The 24,476-nt window shown below is 38.5% G+C and overlaps 2 protein-coding genes across 5 annotated transcripts in view; one reads left to right on the top strand and one right to left on the bottom strand.

Annotated features, from left to right (window-relative positions):
• The first annotated feature begins 1,472 nt into the window (after window positions 1-1,472).
• LOC108262904 (creatine kinase B-type) lies at window positions 1,473-8,623 on the top strand. The gene is made up of 8 exons (XM_053679660.1): window positions 1,473-1,638; window positions 2,138-2,352; window positions 3,455-3,609; window positions 3,715-3,847; window positions 4,689-4,860; window positions 7,074-7,197; window positions 7,307-7,496; window positions 7,626-8,623. Exons 2-8 carry the CDS (start codon window positions 2,139-2,141, stop codon window positions 7,802-7,804), a joined length of 1,167 nt encoding a protein of 388 aa, XP_053535635.1. The 5' UTR covers window positions 1,473-1,638; window position 2,138; the 3' UTR covers window positions 7,805-8,623.
• Window positions 8,624-16,549: 7,926 nt separating this feature from the next.
• The window catches only part of marchf8 (membrane-associated ring finger (C3HC4) 8), an 84,686-nt gene continuing 76,759 nt past the window's right edge, over window positions 16,550-24,476 (bottom strand). For 3 of the 4 annotated variants that reach the window (XM_017462522.3, XM_053678622.1, XM_017462528.3), the window contains exons 6-7: window positions 22,324-22,459; window positions 16,550-19,763 (exon numbers count right to left, since the gene is read on the bottom strand). In XM_017462522.3, coding sequence (XP_017318011.1) covers window positions 19,459-19,763; window positions 22,324-22,459 — 441 coding nt within the window. In that variant the 3' untranslated portion in view covers window positions 16,550-19,458. 4 annotated transcript variants of the gene reach the window in all.

Genomic DNA, 24,476 nt, shown 5'->3' with positions numbered 1-24,476 from the left:
CTCTACACATATCAGACTTCATTTTCCTGTGTACTGGACATCATCCCGAAGTCAGTGCGGTTTTTGAATGGGTTTTTTGCTTAAATGCCTAAAATAAGGTCTGTGGTTAACACAAGCTCAAGACATGTTCACGTTTTATACTACGCCATAAAATACATCAGTAATACCCGACTCAGGATTTTACAAAAATAAAAGAAGACGAAGCTTTTATATGAAAAAGACGGTTGCTAACACGTGGCTAAATGTGACCACAGAGCTTGTCGGGGACATTAAACTTCATCATGCCGAACAGGAATTCTCATCTACTACAGCCTCATTGTGTTAATATTCGCGCTCTTGCAACTCAAACTTTCCAACTTGCAGATTTATCAATTTATAGTATTTTCCAATTTTATTGTTTTTTGTTTGTTTTTGTTTTTATAAAGCTTGAGAGTGTTGTCGGAAACTTAGTGGTGGTGACGTTGAAGTCATGCGACCATCGTGTAGTTCATTTATAGCCTAACATTAGCTTTTACTTCTGGTGATTGTATTTAGGCTTCAAAATCTTATGAATCTTGTCTTAATGAACAAAACATGGAAGAATCACAAACTTTTGTTTGTCACAGAGTTTATTTTCTACAATAATCCAAAAGATAATGGAAAAATCCTGTTGGATTTTTGTCAAGGGAATCAGGGTGATGCTAACTTCCAGGGTGGCCTACAAAAATACCTCATCCCTGCAGGATTGACGACTTCCACGTTAGTGTTTGACACTTGAGAAGGGGACACCCGTCTCTCATAATGCAGAGATACTCCATCTCTACAGCGAGCAGTTATTACATTTATGATGGCGAAGATGCCAACGTGCATGTAACACCAGCCCCATTCACAAAGCGCCAGATTTTCTCAGGATAAAATTAACTGTCATAAAGTTGGCTTGACATTGGACGTTCCATATGCGGAAATTAAGGGACCGTATCTAAAGTTACATACGACATTGTTAAACACGATTCTAACTTCAATAGCAATTGAAGGGAACGACTTACAGTTACACAACCAACTGTAAAATGTTCGACTAGGTGTCAGGTATGACGCAGACCTTTTACATTTTTTATATATAACAAAATAAGCTATTAACTCATATGTAAATGTGACATGAATTTCACTACTGAACAGGCCCATACACAAAATATACCATGATTTAAGGCTCAATAGCATTTGAAGGGAACGATGTACAGTCACAAAACTAACTGTACAGTGTTTGACTGGGTGTCAGGTATGATGCACACCTTTTAGATTTTTTATATTTTTGATATGTGCGTCTTACCTGACACCTAGATGAACACTTTACAGTGGGTTATATGACTGTAAGTCATTCCCTTCAAATGCTATTGAAGTTAGAAATGTGTTTAACAATGTCGTATGTAACTTTAGAGACGGTCCCTTAATTTCCGCATATGCGCGAATACCCGTTATTATTCGAATTCTATGTTCCAAGAAACATTCGAGGACAAGGTTAACACGGGAAAAGGTGTGTCTATACACAAACTGTGTAACTGTATTGAATCTTGGTTTATCAGTTTACAGCGAGCAACTTTTCCTGCTTCCCATTTACTCCTAGAAGTTTTCACAAACTGAACGTCAAATTTATCCTGCAACGTAAGTATAGACAACTGCCCTAATGTCCAAGTGTTAAAACCACACATTGTTTTCTGTGAAGTTACATATTTCTAACTTGACTAGACGACTTTACAGAAAGCATGCCATCCATCATCCTTTATATAGACTGTACATTTCAGCTTGTTTTAACAATGCATTCACAATATTCGGGGAGGTTTTTTGTTTTGTTTTTTTGCGTCTGGCCAAATGTTACAGGATGCGTGTTTAATCTGACTTTACGGTAAGGAGCTTTTGAAATGTAATCAGCACGCAATCATTCAGCCGTCTGTAATCAATACATTCATGGGGTTTTTATTTATAATCTATTGAGTCAAGCTAAGTTTATTCTATTTTAATAAACGAACATTAGGCTGTACCCTCGTAATGTGCGTTGAATTTTTATAGCGGTAAACTGTCGACATTATTTATTAAACAGAACCAAGTCCTTGTTTGGATGATTGTATTGTCCGGTTTGTGTGGAAAAACTGACGTGTTTTAGTATGGGTTCCGGAGTCTCCACCATGCCTTCCGGAAACACTCACAACCAGCTGAAGATGAAGTACTCGTCTGAAGCAGAGTTTCCCGACCTGACCAAGCACAACAACCACATGGCCAAAGTGCTCACCCCTGATTTATACGAGCGCCTGCGCAGTAAACAGACACCGAGTGGCTTCACGCTGGATGATGTGATTCAGACTGGAGTCGATAACCCAGGTAAAGCTGCTTAAATGTCTTTGTACCCGAACACAAAGCTGAAACCATCTGCTCCAAAGCATCACAGTTTAATAAAGAGTGCATAACTCCCTTATTAGGTCCTTTATCCCAACAAACCAGGTTCAGCCCAATAGATGGAGCTCTTCATGGTCTGTATCAGGTGTGTAGGGAGTAGGGAAAGTTACTGGAATTGGAAACCAGTGTCTTGCATTACAAAATCCAAAAAGATTCAACTCTAATATTAAAGTTGATTGTCCCGGTGGCATGTTGGCCGAACACTTCACATAGTTTGTTTTCGAGCCAGGCTTAGCCAGACCGGTTTCAGATTGTGAATACAAATTGATGATGATCTATAACAGATCTATAACTGCTAAATCCATAAAAGGCATGCTGTACTGGAACCTGGCTGAGTTTAAACAAACAAATAAATAAATAAATAAATAAATAAATAAAGACAAGAGTAAAGGTCTTATTATTAGTCTTGGCTCTCCAACAGTAGTAGAATGTTGCAGATAAAAGCTGATTGAGTTATAGTAACAAACACTTTTTATGAATCCAGGGTGATTACACTCTGTATTGTGCGATGAATTCCAGATGACTTCTCCCTAAATTGTGTTCTTGTGTTTTGTCTGGTAGTTGTGTAGCAAGCAAAAAAAAAAAAAAAAATAGCTCTTACCATCAATAAACTCTCTGCTGAGGATGAATGCCCAGACTTCAGCCAGCACAGCAGCCATATGTGCCAAAGTTTTGACACTGGATATGTGTACAAGAAGCTCCATGAGCATTCCACTCCCAGTGGCTTCACCATACATAGCCATTCAAACTGGTAGATAATCCTGGTAGAACACTCTCCGGTTAGAATAAGCCTTTCTGTTTTCACAAAAAGAAAACAGTGAAGCTCTTCAGTGAAGAGGGTTGTTGTTTTTTATTTTTTTCTTCCAGTGAAAGCTTAAATTAAATTAGCAAGAAAATGTTTTTTCCACTCTTAATATTTTTCATATTGGTGTAATTGTGCCTTGTGTACTCTATTTTTTTTTTTTTTTTTTAGTGAAAAGTCATCTATTTGCGCGTAGAGCTGATTTGATCCATTTCTCCATCCTAGGCCATCCCTTCATTATGACTGTGGGCTGTGTGGCGGGAGATGAGGAGACCTATGAGGTGTTTAAGGAGCTGCTGGACCCTGTTATCAAGGACAGACATGGTGGATACAAACCCACTGATAAACACAAAACCGACCTGAACCCAGCCAACCTCAAGGTACAGTTATGACTTGCAGTGTGCCGGCTACTGCAATATGTGCAATCTTCTTGATTATAGGCTTTACTAGTTGAAGTATTCATGCTAATTAATTTTTTTGTGAAGGGTGGGGATGATCTGGATCCCAACTACGTGCTGAGTTCTCGTGTGCGAACAGGCCGGAGCATTCGTGGATTTTGCCTGCCACCACACTGCAGTCGTGGCGAGAGGAGAGCTGTTGAAAAACTCTCTGTGGAAGGTATAGTTCTACAGCAGGGCAGGACTCCATCTAGTGGCAATCTTCTGGGCATGTGGGGGAGCTAAGGGTGCAAGTTATGATTTGAGAACTTTAAGAGGTTGTAGCAAATTTCTAAGAATGAAATGTGGAAATAGTGGCACTAATCCAAGTTACTTTCATTGTTGCACTTCAAGTCCTATCCACAGTGAATATCTGAAATTTCTATGAATAAACAAACTGCTATATTCAAATTTTTAATGGTATATATGCACCACTTTCTTACCATTCCATCATAAACCTACAAATTCATCTGGTATGCTAAGACCCATTTTAAAAACTGGCACAACCATCAACCAGTTACTAATTTAACCTTCGCTTTGCTTCTGCTTGCAACCCCAGTGGTTGCTGGTTTTTATTTTATTTTTATTTTATTTTTATTTTTGTATTAATTTATTTATTTTTCCAGTTCTCCCCTTGTGATTGTTGCAGTGCTCTTGAGTTGAGATATTGCATAGACTAAATCGGGTTTCTGTGAATTTTATGTATTTGGAGCTTTATTTACCAAGCGGTCATGCATGATGCTTACAGCTGAAACCACCTGACTAAAAAGTAAATGTCAGTATTTATTGGGGATACTGAACCACATCTTTTGCAACTAAATTTTTTTTAATCTGTTGTGGTGATTAAGCTACAGAATGTGTATAATCTCTTACTTTTCCCAGCATGCTTTTTAATTAATTTATTTTATTTTTTTTTAAATTGTTGCTGTTAAAAATAGTAATGCATACCCATTGCTGTAATAGTAGCAAAAGGGAAAGGTTTCAAGTTGACCATGCACTGAATTTTTCTGTCTGTTTTGTAGCTTTAGGTGCCCTGAGTGGAGATCTGAAAGGGAAATACTATGCTCTGAAAAATATGTCAGAAGCAGAACAGCAGCAGCTGATTGATGACCACTTCCTCTTTGACAAGCCTGTGTCTCCCCTGCTGTTGGCCTCTGGAATGGCCCGTGATTGGCCTGATGCCAGGGGAATATGGTAAGTGTTGGAGCACCCACAATACAGCATTTGTACTGGGGTTCCACCACTTATGTGAAGGTAGAATTGCCAAAACTTACACTAATATGCTTTATATCCTATAAACATATCTGCGCACACCTAGTATTTTATTCTACGTTTATGTACGGAAGTATGACCGTGTGAGATTTAAGTAAAAAAATCCTACATTTTAATGAAATTGTGCATTGATTGCTCATAAAATTGAGGGCTCATGTTTACAGAGAATACAGACTCTGTTTAAAAAATGTAAAAAATTATGTAATATAATAATTAGTCGATCAGATGTTTAGTTCTGTTTAGGCAAAGAATTATCAATGAGCCACAAAATGAGATATAATAATTTTTACAAATATTTTGTTTATATATATAACTACATTACACAGACGGTTCCGCCCACTAATACTGGCACAGTTGGTAAATATGAGCAAAGAAGGCTGTGAAAAATTGTCTTTATTGTTTAACATTTTGGTTAAAAAATAAATAAATAAATGAAACACTCATGGATATCAAACAATTGCAAACAAAACAGTTTTATCAAAAAAAAAAAAGTGTGCAACAATTATTGGCACCCTTTTTCAATACTTTGTGCTACCTCCCTTTGCCAAGATAACAGCTCTGAGTCTTCTCCTATAATGCCTGATGAGGTTGGAGAATACATGGCAAGGGATCTGAGACCATTCCTCCATACAGAATCTCTCCAGATCCTTCACATTTCCAGGTCCACGTTGGTGGTCTCTCCTCTTCAGTTCACCCCACAGGTTTTCTATGGGTTTCACGTTGGGGGACTGGGATGGTCATGGCAGGACCTTGATTTTTTGGGCAGTAAATTATTTGTGTTCTTGATGTATGTTTTGGATCATTGTTCTGCTGGAAGATCCAACCACGGCCCATTTGAAGCTTTCTGGAGAGGCAGTCAGGTTTTCATTTAACATCTGTTTATATTTGATAAAGTCCATGATGCCATGTATCCTAACAAAATGTCCAGGTCCTCTGGCAGAAAAACAGCCCAAAACATTAAAGATCCACCACTATATTTAACCGTGGGCATGAGGAACTTTTCCATATGGCTCCCTCTGTGTGCAGCAAAACCACCTCTGGTGTTTATTGCCAAAAAGCTTTATTTTGGTTTCATCTGATCATAGAATCCCATTTGAAGTTCCAGTAGTCTCTGGCAAACTGAAGATGCTTGAGTTTGTTTTTAGATGCGTGTAGAGGCTTCTTTTTTCTTTTTTTTCCCTCTCCCCCTTGAAACCCTTCCAAACAACTGGTGGTGATGTAGGTGATTTTAGATTATAGTTTTTGGAGACTTTCTGACCCCAGGACGCAACTAACTTCTGCAATTCTACAGCTGTGATCCTTGGAGACTTTTTGGCCACTTGAACATCTTCAGTGTGTTGAGACCATACACTCATCCAATTCCAGGTTGATTCATAACATTTCTAGTTGACTGGAACTTCTTAATTATAGCCCTGATGGTGGAAATGGGCATTTTCAATGCTTGTGCTATTTTCTTATAGCTACTTCCCATTTTGTGAAGCTCAACAACCTTTTTCTTTGTGTATGCATGTGTGTTCTGACAGGATGCAGGTACTATTAGACACTAATAATAGTATTTGAATATTGCCACTGAGTGGTGGATATTAAATGTCTGTTAGTGGTAATATTGTGCTTTACATTTAATGTGTGTCATGACAAATAGAGTGGGTTTACCTGGATTCTATGCCTCTACCAATAGTATAGATGCTGACACTTGTGACCTAAAGGAAATTCTACTTCCCTGAAAACTGTGAACAGTAGTACTTACTGGTACTGAGGGCAGCAGCCCTGGTTTATACCACTGGGCATTTATGGTGCTTGTGGGGGGGTTGTTCAATTCAGTAATCATGTTAACAGGAGTGACATTTGAGCCATGCTGACAGTTTTAGAGCTACATTTATGAATTGGGTAAAGTTGTTCAAGTTCTTAGCAATACTACTTGGCCTTCTGGTAGCCCCTACCACACTGGAGACTGTGCTAACTTGTTGTCCCAGTTTAGTGGTCATGTTCATATCATTTCTCTATTCAGAAACTATTCACACCACATGACTTGGATCATTTTTGATAACTCTGGCTTTAAAAAAAAAAGAAAAATATAAAAGAAATTTGGGACCAAGCAGTTCCATTAACTAATCATTCCTTTTAATGTTTGTCAGGCACAATGACAACAAAACATTCCTCGTGTGGGTGAATGAGGAGGATCACTTGCGTGTCATCTCCATGCAGAAAGGTGGCAACATGAAAGAAGTGTTTACTCGTTTCTGCACAGGCCTCACCAAGGTAATCTGCTCATCAACATTCAAGAGTGATTTAAAGTTGTTGAGGAGAAACTGAGTCTAATGAACTGTGCTGTAAATTACGGGTGCTTACTGACTCGTACCCTTTTCAGATTGAGGAGCTGTTCAAGAGTAAGGGACATGCGTTCATGTGGAACGAGCACCTGGGCTATGTCCTCACCTGCCCGTCTAACCTGGGTACAGGGCTGCGTGGAGGTGTGCATGTCAAACTCCCGAATATGAGCAACCACAAAAAGTTTAAGGAGGTGCTCAAGAGATTACGTCTGCAGAAGCGTGGAACAGGTAAATGTTACAAATGACCCATATAAGAAGGCAAGCTGTTTGTCTGAAGCTCAGTGCTGCCCTCTATAGGCTGTTGGTAGTGAATATAAGCTGACTGTTCTGGCACTAATGCTGTATTCAATGTGTCAGGTGGCGTGGACACTGCTGCAGTGGACGGTGTGTTTGATATCTCTAATGCTGACCGGCTGGGCTTCTCTGAGGTGGAGCTCGTTCAGATGGTGGTAGATGGAGTCAAGCTGCTGGTGGAGATGGAGAAGCGATTGGAGAAAGGCCAGGCCATTGATGACCTCATACCTGATCAAAAGTAACTCCAGCAACTATCCTTCTACCTCACTCATCCAAAATTCCCCTCTTCATTCCCCCCCACCACATCCCACTCCTATGAGATTAAATAAAAGGATGTATATTAAATTTAAGACACCCTTAATATGGTGACAAATGAATTAAATGCTCTGCCAGTTTACACCTGTCTATTGTATTGTCTCAAAAATCAGTAGTGGTTGAAGCCATAACATATGGACCTGTTAAATGATATAAAATCTAACTATTATCTGCAATTGTTTTAAAGTTAACGCTAAAACAAACACAATTGTATTTATCATAAATCAGCATTCACGTTAGCAATTGTTTAACATAAGGTATCTAAAGTGTTCAGAACATTTGTCATTCTGGGACGATGTTGGGCAATCCCCTCGGTGTATGCTTGCTTTGAGTGCGCTTGTCTGCCTTCCCACAACCAAGTCAAGCTAAATCATGTATTTTATATTCACAACTATGGGATATACCCCTGCACTTTTTAGAAGAAAGGATGGTTTATGAATGAGTAATGAGTGTAGACTGAAAGAACAATTTAAGCTAGCAAATAAAGCCAGTCATGTACAGCTGATTTAATAGAATCCATAACTGTGAGCAATTACAAGTAGCTCTTTAAAATATTAGAGCTCTTGAGAGTATGAGGAATAGCAACAATGTAATAATTCAAATCAAAAGGTGCTTTATTTACAAATGGGTAATGGGCATAAAATAAATAAAACTTTTCACTCCGGTCTTGCAGCATTCACACAGTGAAAGTGAACTCAAACTGGGTCGCTGGATCACATTCAAGTACAAGCACAAAACCTTGACAACAAACCTGAGTGAGGTGCAGAATAACTGAAGCAATTTAAAAGCATTTTGGCTCTTCAAAGATTTTATATAGCCTTTACACACAGGCTGCTCAAAACACCAAATACCTACAGCATTAACACTGTCTGAAGAGGAATAAAGTATATCTCTGGTTTTACATTTTTATGCCACATCTTGACATTGTCACTCTGTAAGGGATATAGAGTGTGTGTGCCTAGGCGTGCACATTCTTGAGCAAAAGATTCAAATAAATTCTCTTTTACAGTGTGTAACAGCTTGTGACACTTAAATTATTGCTTTTAGCAATGTTAAAGTCTATACACTTGAAATACTTAGGGTAAGTGGTTTGTTAAAAAAAAACGATACATTTTGCAAACTGCTACGTTTGTGATTGTACTTTGTTTCTTTATATAGGATTTAAGTTTCATTTTTCTTCTACATGAATAGATTATAGACATTCATAGCCTGAACTCACTGGCAACTTTAGAAGCAATGTTTTTAAAAGCGATGGATGTCCCAGAGACCCTCTGAAAACGGACACCGTTGAGTGAGAGGCGGGGCAGTTTGCAGACCTCCATCTCCCACTGGACAAGGCTGTCAGCATGTCCCTCACCATGGACACAGAGAAGCAGGAAGTGTTCACGCTGTTCATAGTCGCAGTTGTTGGCGTCTAGAACTTTGCAGATTTCGTTCATAATGGCAGCTGGCTCCATGCTGCTGGTGGTGTTCATACTCCAGGTGAAACGGAGAGAGCGGGGTTTCCCGTCTTTTCCATCTTTCCCTTCATCTTTTTGCTGATCCCCAGGTACATGGCGACTGAGAGAAAGAAAGAACAATGGAAAGAATATGCAAAGAGAAATGGGTGGGAAAGAAAGAAAAAAGATTGGTTGGGTTGGGTGATATGGCAAAATTATTTTTGGAATATGTGCAGACATTTTTATACAATATAATCATGACATTATGGGCTAGCAAAACAATAATTAGAAAAAATAAAAATCAGTGTCTCCTGTGACATTTTGTGTAATCTTAAATTATGTAACAGAAAAGCAGGAAACATTCAGTACTAAAATATATTTTTATTGTTCAGTGTGCGACGTGTTATGAGTTGATCAGTTTATCAGTCAATATTATTTTTCTCTCCAAAACCAAAATGTATTGTGGGATTTTTATTTTTTATTTTCCAAGAAATTAAATACACACACACTAATATATGTTTATATATATATATATATATATATATATATATATATATATATATATATATATATATATATATATATATATATATATATCTCTTCACCCAAGCCCTACTTCTAGTAATAAATGATATATTACATATTTGAAGGGAAAGGGAGATAGTAAATCCACAGAACAGTAAATTAAATACATATATTAGACAGCAACCCACAACTGTTTAAGCATGCAAACCCCACAACAACTCACATTACAAAATAAACAGTAATCACACCAGTACAAAAAAAGCCACATGCAATTGAAATGACCATAATGAGACTGTACTAGTTCTGTTTCCAGAAGTGCAAAGGTCTCACAGGCCCCATTAATGACCATTCAAGCATGATGTGATAATACACTATGGGTCAAGTCAGACACAATTGAGGTAGAGATCAAACATATATGAACCGAGTGGAGGGTAGAGGATCTCAGAAACTCCTCACCTTGTGCCCTCAAATCTCCCGCTTCTCTCAAACTCGGTTGAGACTCTGTTATTTGATTAGAAAACAAAAAGGAAGGAAAGAAGGACAGCACATTTGAGCTAAGTGTAACATCATTGGTTAGAGCAGGGGAAAAAGGAAAATGAGAGGAGGAGAGATTGCAATGAAAGTGAAAAGGAAGAAGAGTAAAATATCTAAATGTACAGAAGCTGACACCTAGATGAACACTTTGGCTTCATTACTGTACATTATTCCCTTCAAATGATATTGAGCGCTAAATTATGATATATTTTGCGCTGTAGTGAAATTCATATCCAATTTACATAAGATTTAATAGCTTATTTTGTTAAATATCAAAAACTAAAAGGTGTGTCATACCTGACACCTAGATGAACATCCATCAAACCAACTTTATTCCAGTATAAAATTACATTATGAGAAAACAACTTTGTGTTATGCCAAGATCACGAGAAAACCAAAAAATTTTAAATTATAATGCATGGCCGGTTAGGGCTTCCGTAATTTTCAACCTAATCACTTTCCAGGAATTTCATAAAAGTGGCCTGCTTTCTGTCATCTCTCTCTCTCTCTCTGTAGGAGATCGAATGAGTTTCTATGAAGATTGTCCATTCAAGGAAAAAGTTATCTACCCTCTCCCTGGATATATTATATAATCAAATGTTTTGCTGAATGCAGTTGTTTGCTTTATTTATTTTGCACTACTGACCAACCTTCGTGGGTTAAATTGAGCAGTTACTTGCTTTCATTGGTATTCACTTATGTGAATGTCTTAACATAAGATAGCATTAGGATGTAAGTAATTATGACCATAGAAGCACGAAAAAAAAAAAAATTAATGCATACATACTGTAAATGCATACATACTATGTTATGGGAGCAATCCCCCTTTAGTCCAAAAGTGAACACAGAAGAACTGATAAATTCTCTGTCTCTCCATCACTCCCCAGAAAAAAATGCATTTCAAAAGCGTGTCGCAACTCTCTTTCACAACGGCGCTGCTTCCTGCTAGGGGCACTAACGTCAGATCATGCTCTGAAGCTCTAACTACGGGATTCCCGGTTGCGTGAGGTTGAATATTCCAAATACACATTGGGGAGAACACCTTGATTTCCTGTTGGAAATCATAGCTTGAGAGGCTCTTTAAATGACAGGCCATTCCAGTGTAAGCTATAAAAAGCACATCTGAAATACAGAGGTAAAGAAAAACAAAAAAAAATTGTAGAGATATAAACAAAAAAAACCAAACAAATTATAATTGTCTACAGTGAGGGAAAGAAGTATTTCATCCCCTGCTGATTTTGTATGTTTGCCCACTGACAAAGAAATGATCAGTCTATAATTTTAATGGTAGATTTATTTGAACAGTGAGAGACAGAATAACAACAAGAAAATCCAGAAAAACGCATGTCAAAAATGTTATAAATTGATTTGCATTTTAATGATGGAAATAAGTATTTGACCCCCTCTCAATCAGAAAGATTTCTGGCTCCCAGGTGTCTTTTATACAGGTAACGAGCTGAGATTAGGAGCACACTCTTAAAGGGAGTGCTCCTAATCTCAGATTGTTACCTGTATAAAAGACACCTGTCCACAGAAACAATCAATCAATCAGATTCCAAACTCTCCACCATGGCCAAGAGCAAAGAGCTCTCCAAGGATGTCAGGGACAAGATTGTAGACCTACACAAGTCTGGAATGGGCTACAAGACCATTGCCAAGCAGCTTGGTGAGAAGGTGACAACAGTTGGTGCGATTATTCGCAAATGGAAGAAGCACAAAAGAACTGTCGATCTCCCTCGGCCTGGGGCTCCATGCAAGATCTCACCTCGTGGAGTTGCAATGATCATGAGAACAGTGAGGAATCAGCCCAGAACTACACGGGAGGATCTTGTCAATGATCTCAAGGCAGCTGGGACCATAGTCACCAAGAAAACAATTGGTAACACACTACGCCGTGAAGGACTGTAATCCTGCAGCGCGCGCAAGGTCCGCTGCTCAAGAAAGCACATATACATACCCATCTGAAGTTTGCCAATGAACATCTGAATGATTCAGAGGACAACTGGGTGAAAGTGTTGTGGTCAGATGAGACCAAAATGGAGCTCTTTGGCATCAACTCAACTCGCCGTGTTTGGCGGAGGAGGAATGCTGCCTATGACCCCAAGAACACCATCCCCACCGTCAAACATGGAGGTGGAAACATTATGCTTTGGGGGTGTTTTTCTGCTAAGGGGACAGGACAACTTCACCGCATCAAAGGGACGATGGACGGTGCCATGCACCGTCAAATCTTGGGTGAGAACCTCCTTCCCTCAGCCAGGGCATTGAAAATGGGTCGTGGATGGATATTCCAGCATGACGATGCCCCAAAACACACAGCCAAGGCAACAAAGGAGTGGCTCAAGAAGAACCACATTAAGGTCCTGGAGTGGCCTAGCCAGTCTCCAGACCTTAATCCCATAGAAAATCTGTGGAGGGAGCTGAAGGTTCGAGTTGCCAAACGTCAGCCTCGAAACCTTAATGACTTGGAGAAGATCTGCAAAGAGGAGTGGGACAAAATCCCTCTTGAGATGTGTGCAAACCTGGTGGCCAACTACAAGAAACGTCTGACCTCTGTGATTGCCAACAAGGGTTTTGCCACCAAGTACTAAGTCATGTTTTGCAGAGGGGTCAAATACTTATTTCCCTCATTAAAATGCAAATCAATTTATAACATTTTTGACATGCGTTTTTCTGGATTTTTTTGTTGTTATTCTGTCTCTCACTGTTCAAATAAATCTACCATTAAAATTATAGAATGATCATTTCTTTGTCTGTGGGCAAACGTACAAAATCAGCAGGGGATCAAATACTTTTTTCCTTCACTGTACATAGAAGGCAGGACATAAATTGCAGACCTTTCAGTATACATTTCAAATCCCATGATAGGCAATGGTGGCTTGGTGGTTAAGGCTCTGGGTTACTGATCGGAAGGTCAGGGGTTCAAGCTTCAGCTATACCAGGCTGCCACTGGTGGGCCCTTAACCCTCTCTCTCTGCTCCAAGGGCTATGTATCATGGCTGACCCCAATCTCCTAACATGCTGGGGTATGTGAAGAAAACAATTGCACTGTGCTGTAATGTGTATGTGATATACAAAGACTCATTATGATATTAACACATATCATTAGAGTGGCTAGGAAAACAAAAAGCAGTTTCCCCTCAAAAGGATAATTACATATTATAGGAGGAAACCTACAATACAGTTGTTTCATTCATTAATTAATTTTTTGAATGGGGAAATCGTCATTTTTGTGGTGATTAGGGCCTGATGCATTTGCATGTCATTACAGGGTATAAGGTTCCCTAAGGCTATTCACAATGTAGAATTAATGTGACTGTACAGCATCGGGGCCGACCACAATCTCAGAGACAAGAAGAATACAAAAGTGAAATAAATTTAAGACCCTGTCCTCTACACTCAAGACCTGGTTACGCAAGCTTCAGGTCAAGCTGGCCATGGTGGAAAGTATGTGGTCTGGTATAAACCTAGACCAGGGGTGGGCAATCTTTTCCGGAAAGGGCCTCCTGCTTAGTTGGAATGAAAACCTGCACCCACCTTTTCCGGATAAGATTGCCCACCCCTGTACTAGACTATGACATGGTGGTCAGGAAATCCTCACTTTATTCACCTTCCCACAGAAAGTCTTCCAAACCTGTCAGAGGAAGACATAAACAGACTAGATCTAGAATAGATGCTTGCTCAACATGTCCAAACACTACAGGCTGCACTTTGTTTGGCCTCTCCTTTGGCCTCATGTATAAAACTTTGTGAAGATTTAACACTAAAATGTTGTATGCCTAAAGATTGGAGTGTGTATAAAGTGCTGTAAAAATGAGTCCTAAAACCTGAAAATGAGTTAGCGTTTTTGCATTTCCAGTTCCAGCGTCTGAAATCAATGGGATTATTGAATGGGGTCTGTGGTTAACACAAGCTCAAAATATTTTCATGTTTTATTCCACGACATAAAATACATCAGTAATACCCCACTCAGGATTTTGTTAAACTTTTACGTGTCTTGAAAAGGGCGGTTGCTAACAAGTGGCTAAATGGGAGTACAGAGGTTGTTAGGGACATTAAACGTCATCATGCCGAACAGGAAAGCTCATCTACTACAGCCTCATTGTGTTTATACTCGTGCTTGTAGATTGATCAATTTATAGTATTTTCCAATTGTATTGCTTTTTTTTTTTTTCTTCAAATTATAGTGCTATAAAGCTTAATGGTTTTGACGTTGAAGTAGTTCATTTATAGCCTAACATTAGCTTTTTACTTCTGACAATTTGTATTTAGGCTTCAAAATTCATAAAAGTTGTGTTCAGTTGTAAAGATTATCTTGATGAACAAAACATATCAGAATTGTGAACTTTTGTTGGTCACAAAGTTTATTTTCTGCAATAATCCAAAAGCCAGGGGAAAATCCTATTGGCTTTTTTGTTTAGGGAACCGGGGTGAGGCTAATTTCCGGGCTGGGCAACAAAAATCCATCATTTTTGCTGCACTCTATATGCTAGGTCCTGTGTACTTAAAAATAAAAATCAAATCAGAATGAAAGTGAGTGCAGATTGTAGTGCAGTTACACAGAATTTCCTGAGAAACAGGATATTTCAGACATCTATGCAAGCAAAGACCTTCTGAAGCTATAGGATGTGAAACTAGTTGAATTTCCAAACCAGCAGATGCATTTATTGACCGTCATTACATGGTGTTACAAGTTCCAAGAGTGTAGATGAGATACACAGTTTTAAAACGATTAGACGTCACTTCCATAACAAGAAGTTGTTTTGAAGGTTTGCACGAAATAAACTGTTCCTGAGAGAAACCCACAAAATGCTGCTCCTGAACTTCATCAAGCCTCAGTGGAGCTACAGTTAAGATTGTGTGTTGTAGCCTGCTATATCCAAAATCAAACTGTGCACAATTGGAAACTGCTTACAAGGAGAAACCCACTGTAGATTAAAGTTGTAGATCATCATTTATCAGCATTTGAACAGCAATTTCATCCCTGTGGTTGTAAATGCCTTTATGGCTGAGGATGCTTTTTTTTTTTTTTTAAACATTGCATTCAGCAAAGACTTTCAGATGCCTCTCACTTCATCACAGCTCATGTTTGAGGGCTGGTGAACAACATGACTCCTGCACGATGGTCATATCCAGCAGACACAGTGTGTTAGGTGTGGAAAATGCTTCTGAAGCAGAGGAAGCTTCCGCCAAAAGTCCAGGGGAGTTGGTATAGCTTTCTACAGCTCAAACATGGGGGTTTTATTTTAAGATTGTAAAATAAACTTGAGTAAATAAACAAATCAATAAATATTGAATAAATAAATAAATATCCGATTGAATAAATAAATAAATATCCTCCATTTTGTGTTGAAATTTAGGATTGGCACAAAAGAGCCATGATTTATACTCATATCTATGCATGTAATTTAAAAAAAAAAAAATTAATCAGTATAATTCTGCAGAATCTGAGGTATGATTTGGACTGGACAGCTGAAGATGTTTTTCCCAACTGTAGATTTTTGGTGAGCTCGTGTTCACTGTAGCCTCAGATTCCCGTTCTTGGCTGACAGGAGTGGAACTTGATGTGATCTGCTATCCACCTCAAGGTTTGATGTGCTGAGCATTCGGAGATACTGGGTTTTTTTGCTCACAGAAGTTGTAAATAGTAGTTATTTGTGTTACCATAGCCTTCCTGTCAGCTTGAACAAGTCTGGCCGTTCTCTTCTGACTTCGTTTATCAACAAAGGCATTAGCACCAACAACCACGCACCGCTCAGCATCACCGAGATCACATTCTCATGAATGAGATACATTGCTCATTCATTCAATTATCCTCAATCTGATGTTTGATGAACATTAACTGAAGCTCTTAACCTGTATCTGCATGATTTAATGCATTGGGCTGCTGCCGCATGATTGGCTGACAGCATCATTGTTTAAGCCAAAATGAGAGCCAAAGGCCAATAAAAATAAGGTCTAATTGACGTTTTTTTTTTCTAGTTGAAGTCTCATGCAGCTATTAAACAAGTATCAATCTTTCAGAGTTGTCTGTAAAATACACGTCTCCCAAAGCTACTGTGAATTTGAATGCAGTGCTTTCCAGTTTTTTTTTTTGTGTGTGTCTTTTTTTTTTTTTTTTTTTTTTTTGCAGTTCAACAGCTTTAGGAGCAACTTAAATAGGCAACCAGCTGCTGGCTTCATCAAGGTTTTATTTTATTGCTCCATTTAATCTCCCCTTAAAAACACGAAACAACATCACTTACATATCAATTAAGAAACTTAAAGTCAACGTCTTAAAAGCGTAATAATACTGAGGAAAAAAAAAAAGTACAGATACATAAAATACAAAACTATACATGTAAATTACAGTCTTCTCAGATTCACAAAACCATATTTAGCTACTGAGAAAGCCACGGCAATGTTTTCAATCAGGTCCACTGCTTCTCTAGTTTGACACAGTGCTTGCAAAAAGGCCTTGATGACATTTAGTAGCCGTGTGGAAACCGAGGAAATGGATATTCCAAAAAAAACAAACAAAAAAAAACCAACATGTGACGGTTTAAATTTTTAGGCAGTGTTGTGTCAAAGAACCACCGCTTTATAACAGCAGCACAGAGTGTGGCAAAAACAAAAATGTCTCATTTGCAACAATGTATAGGTTTACTTCATTTTATTTGGTTGTTTTACAGTCTATATACTCAAATATGGGAAATCAAACGAAAACAAAGCACATCAAGAATTCATTAAAAACATTATGAAAACTACTTTTACTATTCAAAGAAAAAAATCGCAGAGAGAGAAGAATGGAATAAGAGAGGGCTAGGAAACAGTCATGTTGACCACATTCAAGTTGATTCAGTAGTAATAAATTGCAGTTTGCAAGAAACACTTTTTAAGCACGTGTCATCTGTTTGTTAGTAAGCGTGATCGATCACATGATCGTCAGAGCTCGACTACTAGCAACCTGCAGCAATGAAGAGTCGAGAGACAAACAATACAATTACTGCAACAGAGCAAGGCTAAACAAAGCAGACGCAGTGCAGCAATTCAGCAAAGCTGACACCTGACAAGGCATATGCAGTATTACAATCCAGACATTTTTCCAAATCATACCTTGTCCAAAAATATTACAGTTTGAACTTGATTCCATAAATTGTCAGCGGTCCCACACTGCCAGAGACTTAAAGGAGCCAGCTCCTGTTTATCTAACGAAAATCCATCTGTACACTGATTTCTAAAGTAAAATGAATCAAATCATACAGGATGCCAGGCTGCAGTTGTGCAAAACTGCGCTTGTTAGGATTTACAAGCTTGTAAAGGGCATTCCCACAGTCATAACATAGCAAAGCGATAGATAGTTGAGATCCGCTCTCGAGTTCACAGGATCTAAGACCAATATTACATTAGCTGTGCAACATCAAACCTGTAGTGTTATTTGCATAAACTGTGGAATTAAATACCCTATGTGAAAACTGGGGAAAAAAAAAAAAGAAAAAAAAAAACGACTGCAAGGATGATCCCCTCAACAAACTGTAATTGCACTTTTCATTTTGCTCAAATTGCACCAAGCATTCATGGTACATTAAAGTCTGTATAACAAAATGCCACTAGATGGCAGAAGTATTCTCCGATTTCAGGTTCGTCCTGACATTCTGACAATAAGGGAGATAAAGGTGATTTGTTATATCAAAAACACTTACTGCATGAGGAAATGGTGAAAGTCACAGTTAACATGGAAATTTCCCAACGTTTATAACCATAACACCCTTACAACATTCTGTAACTTTTAAGAGAAGGACAGAAAGAATTTATTTTTGGGACACCATGCAACAAATTTTTACAGAATATGTTGATTTCTCCAAGATCGATCAAGTGCCGTTTTTAAGATGTCATATGCTAAGGTCATGCATGCTGAAATAATATTTTAGATATGCATGATGAAGTGTAATGATAAAGGAATAAAGCAAAGTGTCGAAAGGCTACAGTTATGTTTGTCAAGCCAAGCCAATTGTGTCAGGTCACATGTAAACGTGTGTATGGATGTAGGAACAAAATGAATCTCTATGAAACCATGAATACAAAACTGTCCTATTGGGTGATAAAAATAACGTAAAGGAATTGAATTCTTAAGGAAAGTGGTCAAAACAAATACTCAATCTAAAGAGCCAGACACGTATAGAAAACACGAATCATCTACAAAGGTGTTGTGACGCTACAAGTAATTTAACCTCCACAGGAAAATGTCCTCTAACTAGTAATGGGTGAGATTTTAAAAATGATCTACATTTTCGAGCCCTCAAAAGGAACGCTTAAGGGCAGATAGCCAAGACAGAAGCCGTATCATAGCTAGTGGTCAACGTATTCTTGTTGGGCCTGTCACAAATTACAGTAATAGCAAACATGCTAAAACTGTGCAAGTGGCTCTAGCCCTTGGTAGATAATCATTAATTTCATTGTGAATAAGTATCACCTTTAGAATTAGTCAAATACGAGATCAAACAAATGAAAAAGACTGATCAACTTTTTTCTTCTTCTTCTTTTTTTTTTTATGAAAGATGGCATGATCGCTCTAAAAACATGTCCATTTTCCCTTATATCTCCTCAAATTTCCTTTTTTTTTTTTTTACATCCAACATTTGAGTGGGAATAAAAAATGTCATACAAAATGCGAGAAAAACTCTCAAAACTTCAAGCTTGTTTTTTTTTTTTTCCTTATGTATATATAAATGTATGGGTATTAAAACAGCAGAGCCTTAAAAGAAGGAACTAAAAAGTGCTTAAATGCATTGTTAAGGACTCCATTAGAACCAGCGCAGAGACACATACTCACGCACGCGGTGAGCACAGATGCACACAGTGGTGCTTCACACATCTCTTACAAGAGTAGTACAATGGCAGTAGTTGGACCTGGTGCACACCGACTCATAATGGCTAGCCAACAACTTACAAGAACAGAACAGACAAAACAAAGAAAACACCTTAAAAAAAACAGGAGGAGTTCTGTCTCAGTTACTTTGCCCAGTGCCCTGTGGTGCCAACTGTACCCTGGCAGGGGGCAAAGCATCATCTGGTCCTGTGGAATTGGGCCGGGCATGCGCGGCTCACACGTGCAGTATCTCCATGCTGTAGTCCTCGGTCTCTGTGTACTGCGAAGAGTTTGTGTCTGACTGCGCTGGCCCGAAACCCTCCTTATTATCCAAGTTTGGCTCCATGAGTACAGGTTTATCGAAAATAGTCTTTTTATAGGTTTCTGGCCGGTTTTGCACATATATCACTCTGTTGTAAGCCTTAAGTCTCCTCCACAGCTGGATATAGACTTTGCATTGCACATACATGAAAACCAGTCCGCCGGTGAAGCCGATGGCCACCACCACAAGCTTGGTCCAGAAAGGCCACTCGAGAATCCCTGCAGAAAACAGGACAAGAGCTTTATTCACAGTATCAAATAATACCGAAAAATAAAGCCCAAAATTAATGTCAGTCTCAAAGTATTATAATCATTTATTAAAGTGCACCTATTATAGTTTTTAAACATGCCTAATTTTATTTTAAAGGTCTCATACAATAGATTTACATGCATCCAAGGTCAAAAACACTTTAATGTGCTCATGATTTCAATTGCAGCATTACCTTTTTCCCCCCAGTGTCACAAACGACTCGTTAAACGACTCGTTCTAAAGGATTCATTCTAAACTCCTCCTTTCAGAAAGCATACTCTGCTCTGATTGGTCAGATGCCCCAGTCTGTTGTGATTGGTCTACTGCTGTCACCGTGTTTCAAAAAGGAAACGCCCACTACCATAACGAGTTTCAGCTCCCTCTGTTATCGAGCAGCAGATGAAGACCAGAGGCGGGGCTTTTTGTTAAAAACCTACCTAGGTTCGTACAGGAAGTAAAATCTGGAATTATTAACGACTCGTTTCAGCTGTTCAGACTCGGTTCCTTCTTTTGGGAGTCAATAACTCAGTTTGTCCTGCGCTTTGATTTCTGAAACTTTGTAGACTTTTTACACTTACAAAAGAGATCTATAACACACTACATGAAAGGTCATATTTGACAAACCATAATAGGTGCACTTTAAAAAACTGACCAAACTAATTACATTATACTTGTTATAATCATGTCAGGTTTTTTGGAAGGGGAAAAAAAAACATTGAAAGATATATGCTCTCAAAAAACACAAAAGTGACAAAGCTAAAAACACCGCATCATTTCTGTGCACAAATACAGTATGATTCTGGAGTGAGAGATATCTTCTAAATGTCAAGCTATGGCACGGACATGGGAGGAGCTACGACACTGGAATCACAGACAAGATGTTCCAGTAAGGAATTCTGATTTTCCACATATAGCATTTCTCGTTCGAACTCATCCTAGTGTTATTGTGAATTTAAAAAGCGAACTCTACTATTCCTGTCTTCTGGAAGCGAGGGAGGCATACCACTCTCTTTTACTGTTCTAATAATGTCCTAATGCAATTTTCTGTCTTCCCAGTGACAGCCGAGTGACGAATGATCTATCAGAAGCAGTGGATGTCGTTCCAAAGAATTACCAATGCAGGATAAGGTTCAGAGCTTCATAGTGCCTTTAACAGGAAAATACATTAAAATCAAATCATTTTCGCATTAATTTTCAAGCATATCACCGTCTCATTTGCAGTAATGACTAATCAGATTGGGAAGGGACTGTAATGTGGTAAATCATTATTGTCTACTGCGAGCTACCACACAAGGTATTCCTGAACATGGAATATAATACTGTACTGCTTTGGGAGGCTCCGTAAGTTAGACCAGGGTGCAGCTTTAGTGTTCCTGACATGGCGGGCAGGAATAGAGCAAAGAGACAGGGGGGTTAGTCCTGAAGATATGCAGATCTCCTGAGAGAGACTGCGCTATAAGCTGAGAAGAGCATACTTCTGGACATTTGTTGCTCTTTGATCATTTCCATGGCAACTGAAACTTTATTTACATAATGCCGGTCTTTTATCACTTGAAACACACACACACACACACACACACACACACACACACACACACACACACACACACACACACACACACACACCTGCTATTCTTGGGAACGGTTTGGAATTTACTGAACAGGTGTTCTTCTTGGCCTAATTCGTGTTTTTCCTCAGCTATATCTTATGATCCTTCTATAATTTCATGTATCAGAAAAAATGTGAATCAGTGGCTGGAGTGCACTATAAAGTGCTATATTCCCACAATGCTGGAAATTCCCTTTTAGCATCATAGTCAAAGCAAATGCATATTATTCAGATTTCACCAACCAATTAGCATTTAAGGCTCAAAATGATGGGTGAATCTCTAGCAGGCAGAGAGAGCTGAAAGGAGGGGAGAGTAGAGGGGCAAGAGAGTCAGACATCTGAGCAGAAAGGAGGGTGGATCAGATATTCAGGCAGAGAGGAAGAAAGCAAAAGTTCTGAGCGGAAAATAGGAGGGAAAATTAGAAATGTAGATATGTGGAGTAACAACCAGAGTCAGAGAAAAGACACATCAGATGTTAAAAGGCAGAAAGCATTTACCTGGTATTCTCCTGGCTGCGTGGTTAAAAAGAGTTTATTACTATTTTACTACAGGTGGAAGCAGGAGGCATGAGAAAGTGGGAAGAGTACTGTAGTCTAACGTCAGTTCAATTACATATTTATATACACCAATCTAGAACACATGCTACATAGCTACGTATTAAAGAATGATAATAGATGTTCATTTGTCAGCTATAAATGAGCATCATTCCTAGTCTAATTTCAGAACAAGGCAGCTGTTCATACACTGGTTAGAAGACAGAGATCATTAACACTTCACACTGTTAATTTTCCTTTCAGTAATAGGAACACTTCACTGTGAACTAAATGCATCTACAGTAAAATCTCCAAATCGAGCAGAACAACGGGATGTCAGTGAGGTAGGTTAGGGAGAGGAGAGGGGGCTGGTAGAGGCAGCTGACCTTGTTTGATCTCCTCTGCAGTGCGGTCGATCAGGACGTACAGCGACCACACCACGCACGTAATGGCGATGACATGGAAAGTTACGGAGCACATGATCTTCCTCCTCTCGCTGGCTGTCATCTGCAGCTTCTCCCACTATAGAGGAAGAAATGGGGGCATGAGCTCAGACTGGGATCTTTAAACACCTGGACTTTTCCTCTGACAAGTGAACAATAACAGCAGATGGTATTTACCCCATTATTGATGGCATAACAAATGAGGTTTACATCAGAACCCACTCCGTCTGTCTCGCTGGCTGTGCTGTATTGCGTTACAGATTACAGACACACACGCATTCCGCTTACACACCTGCCCTTTCCACTATAACCCAATTATAAATATTTGATGTAGCTTCCTGTGTGATCTTACACTATCAGCAGCATGGCCTGTGTTTCAACAAAGCGACACACGCCTGAATATTACATTCAAATCAAATATTATACTATATACTTAATTAGAAAACTGTTTGCTAAACTATTTGTTGCTTGAACAAAACAGAACACTGACTCACTGACAGGCATAAATGATCAAGGACGGTGCTGTGACAGTGCTTAGAGCCTCTGCTTTAAGGAGTTAGTGACAGGATGTGTTGAGAATAAAGACCATTCAGCTCTCAAAGGGAGGATTTTACTGAAATCCAGAAAAGATCAACACTTCTGTATCTGATAATAGACTCCTCTGGTGTTTGTAAACAAAAAGAAAAAGAAAAGACATGAGTAGCTGCAACCTGACACTACTCGTTATAATCTCACTGAAGAATCTATGAATAATGTTGTATTACCAATAAAAGCTGTTATTTGGCTAAACCAACACATTCAACTTCTATACAGTACTGTGCAAAAGTCTTAGGCACCATTTTTTTGTTACAGATTTTTATTTTATGATTTCTACATTATCAAGTCAGTACAAATGTTTTTTTTTTAGATTTCCAAACATTAGATTTCCAGCACAAAATGAAATGTCAGTAAAGAACGCAGTGTATTAAGAGACACTTTTCAGGGAAAAAAAACACAGTGAAGGCTGCTGGGTTTTGCTGCAAAAATAAGAAGCGAGTGCGACAGTCAAAGTCTCCAGAAGAACCGTGGCTGGTTCTGCAAGATGCTCGATAATACTTACAGCTCATTTCCTTATAAAACTGCACTAACTCGACCTGAGACTACTACATTTTTTTTTTTTTTTTTTTTTTTTTTTAAAGTAAAGGATTGTCACAGCAAATATTGAGTTTGTTTAATTTATTACTGTTTACTGCTCTTTATAGTATCTTTTATTAATGGAGAAACATTTAATTTCATTATTTTTTAAATCATTTCTTTGCATGTGCAAAGACTTTTGCACAGTACTGTAACTCTGACATCCTGTCAGTGGCTAAATGATGCTCCAATGGCCTGACATACAGTATATAAAATGTCCCATAGAAATTGAGAGCGTTTACAGATAGAAATTGAAGGCATACGGGTTTTTTTTTTTTAAATGCTTACAACTTTGTTGTTTGTGGGGACTTTCAAGATGTAATGTTTTACAATGACAAATTTAGCTAGCTAAACATGCCCATCACTGGCAGTTCCTCAGAAAGAACGTGACCCAACTATCTAGCATTAAATAGCTAGTTTCTTGATGATTAGCTACATTTGTTAATGCAATATAAATTAGGCATGTTAGTAAACCAGCAAGCTTAGCCTGTTAAATTCTTAGCTGGCGTGCCACCTTCACTGATATGATAGTTAGCTACTTCGCCAAGATGAAATGGGTGCTGCAAAAACGGAGCTCTTCTAATTAGTTATCCATCCTAATTGCCTGTAACAACAAGTTTATTCTTTTGGCTTGGAAAGGTGTCTGATTCACTAGTATGTGGTAAAAACACACACAAAAAAGTGTTTATGAATACTTTTCCAATTCTGACACCCAACAGCACAACACAACATTTTAGAAAACAAATCTCATTTGTTCTTGAAAATAAATCACTATAGTTTCCCATTTTGTTTCTGCAACCAGGAGGCGTGGCTGACGTCAGAGTGACGTATGTTACTCAGAAGTTTATTTGGAAAGTATTTGCTTTCTGAGTACATCATGGATGCAACTAAATAACTTTTAAAGACAAGAAACCATGCTGCAC

This window comes from Ictalurus punctatus, chromosome 3 (genome assembly GCF_001660625.3).
Source record: "Ictalurus punctatus breed USDA103 chromosome 3, Coco_2.0, whole genome shotgun sequence".
NCBI lineage: Eukaryota > Metazoa > Chordata > Actinopteri > Siluriformes > Ictaluridae > Ictalurus > Ictalurus punctatus.
The sequence above is the reverse complement of the archived record's forward strand: the minus strand, read 5'-3'. Positions and strand labels throughout refer to the sequence as shown.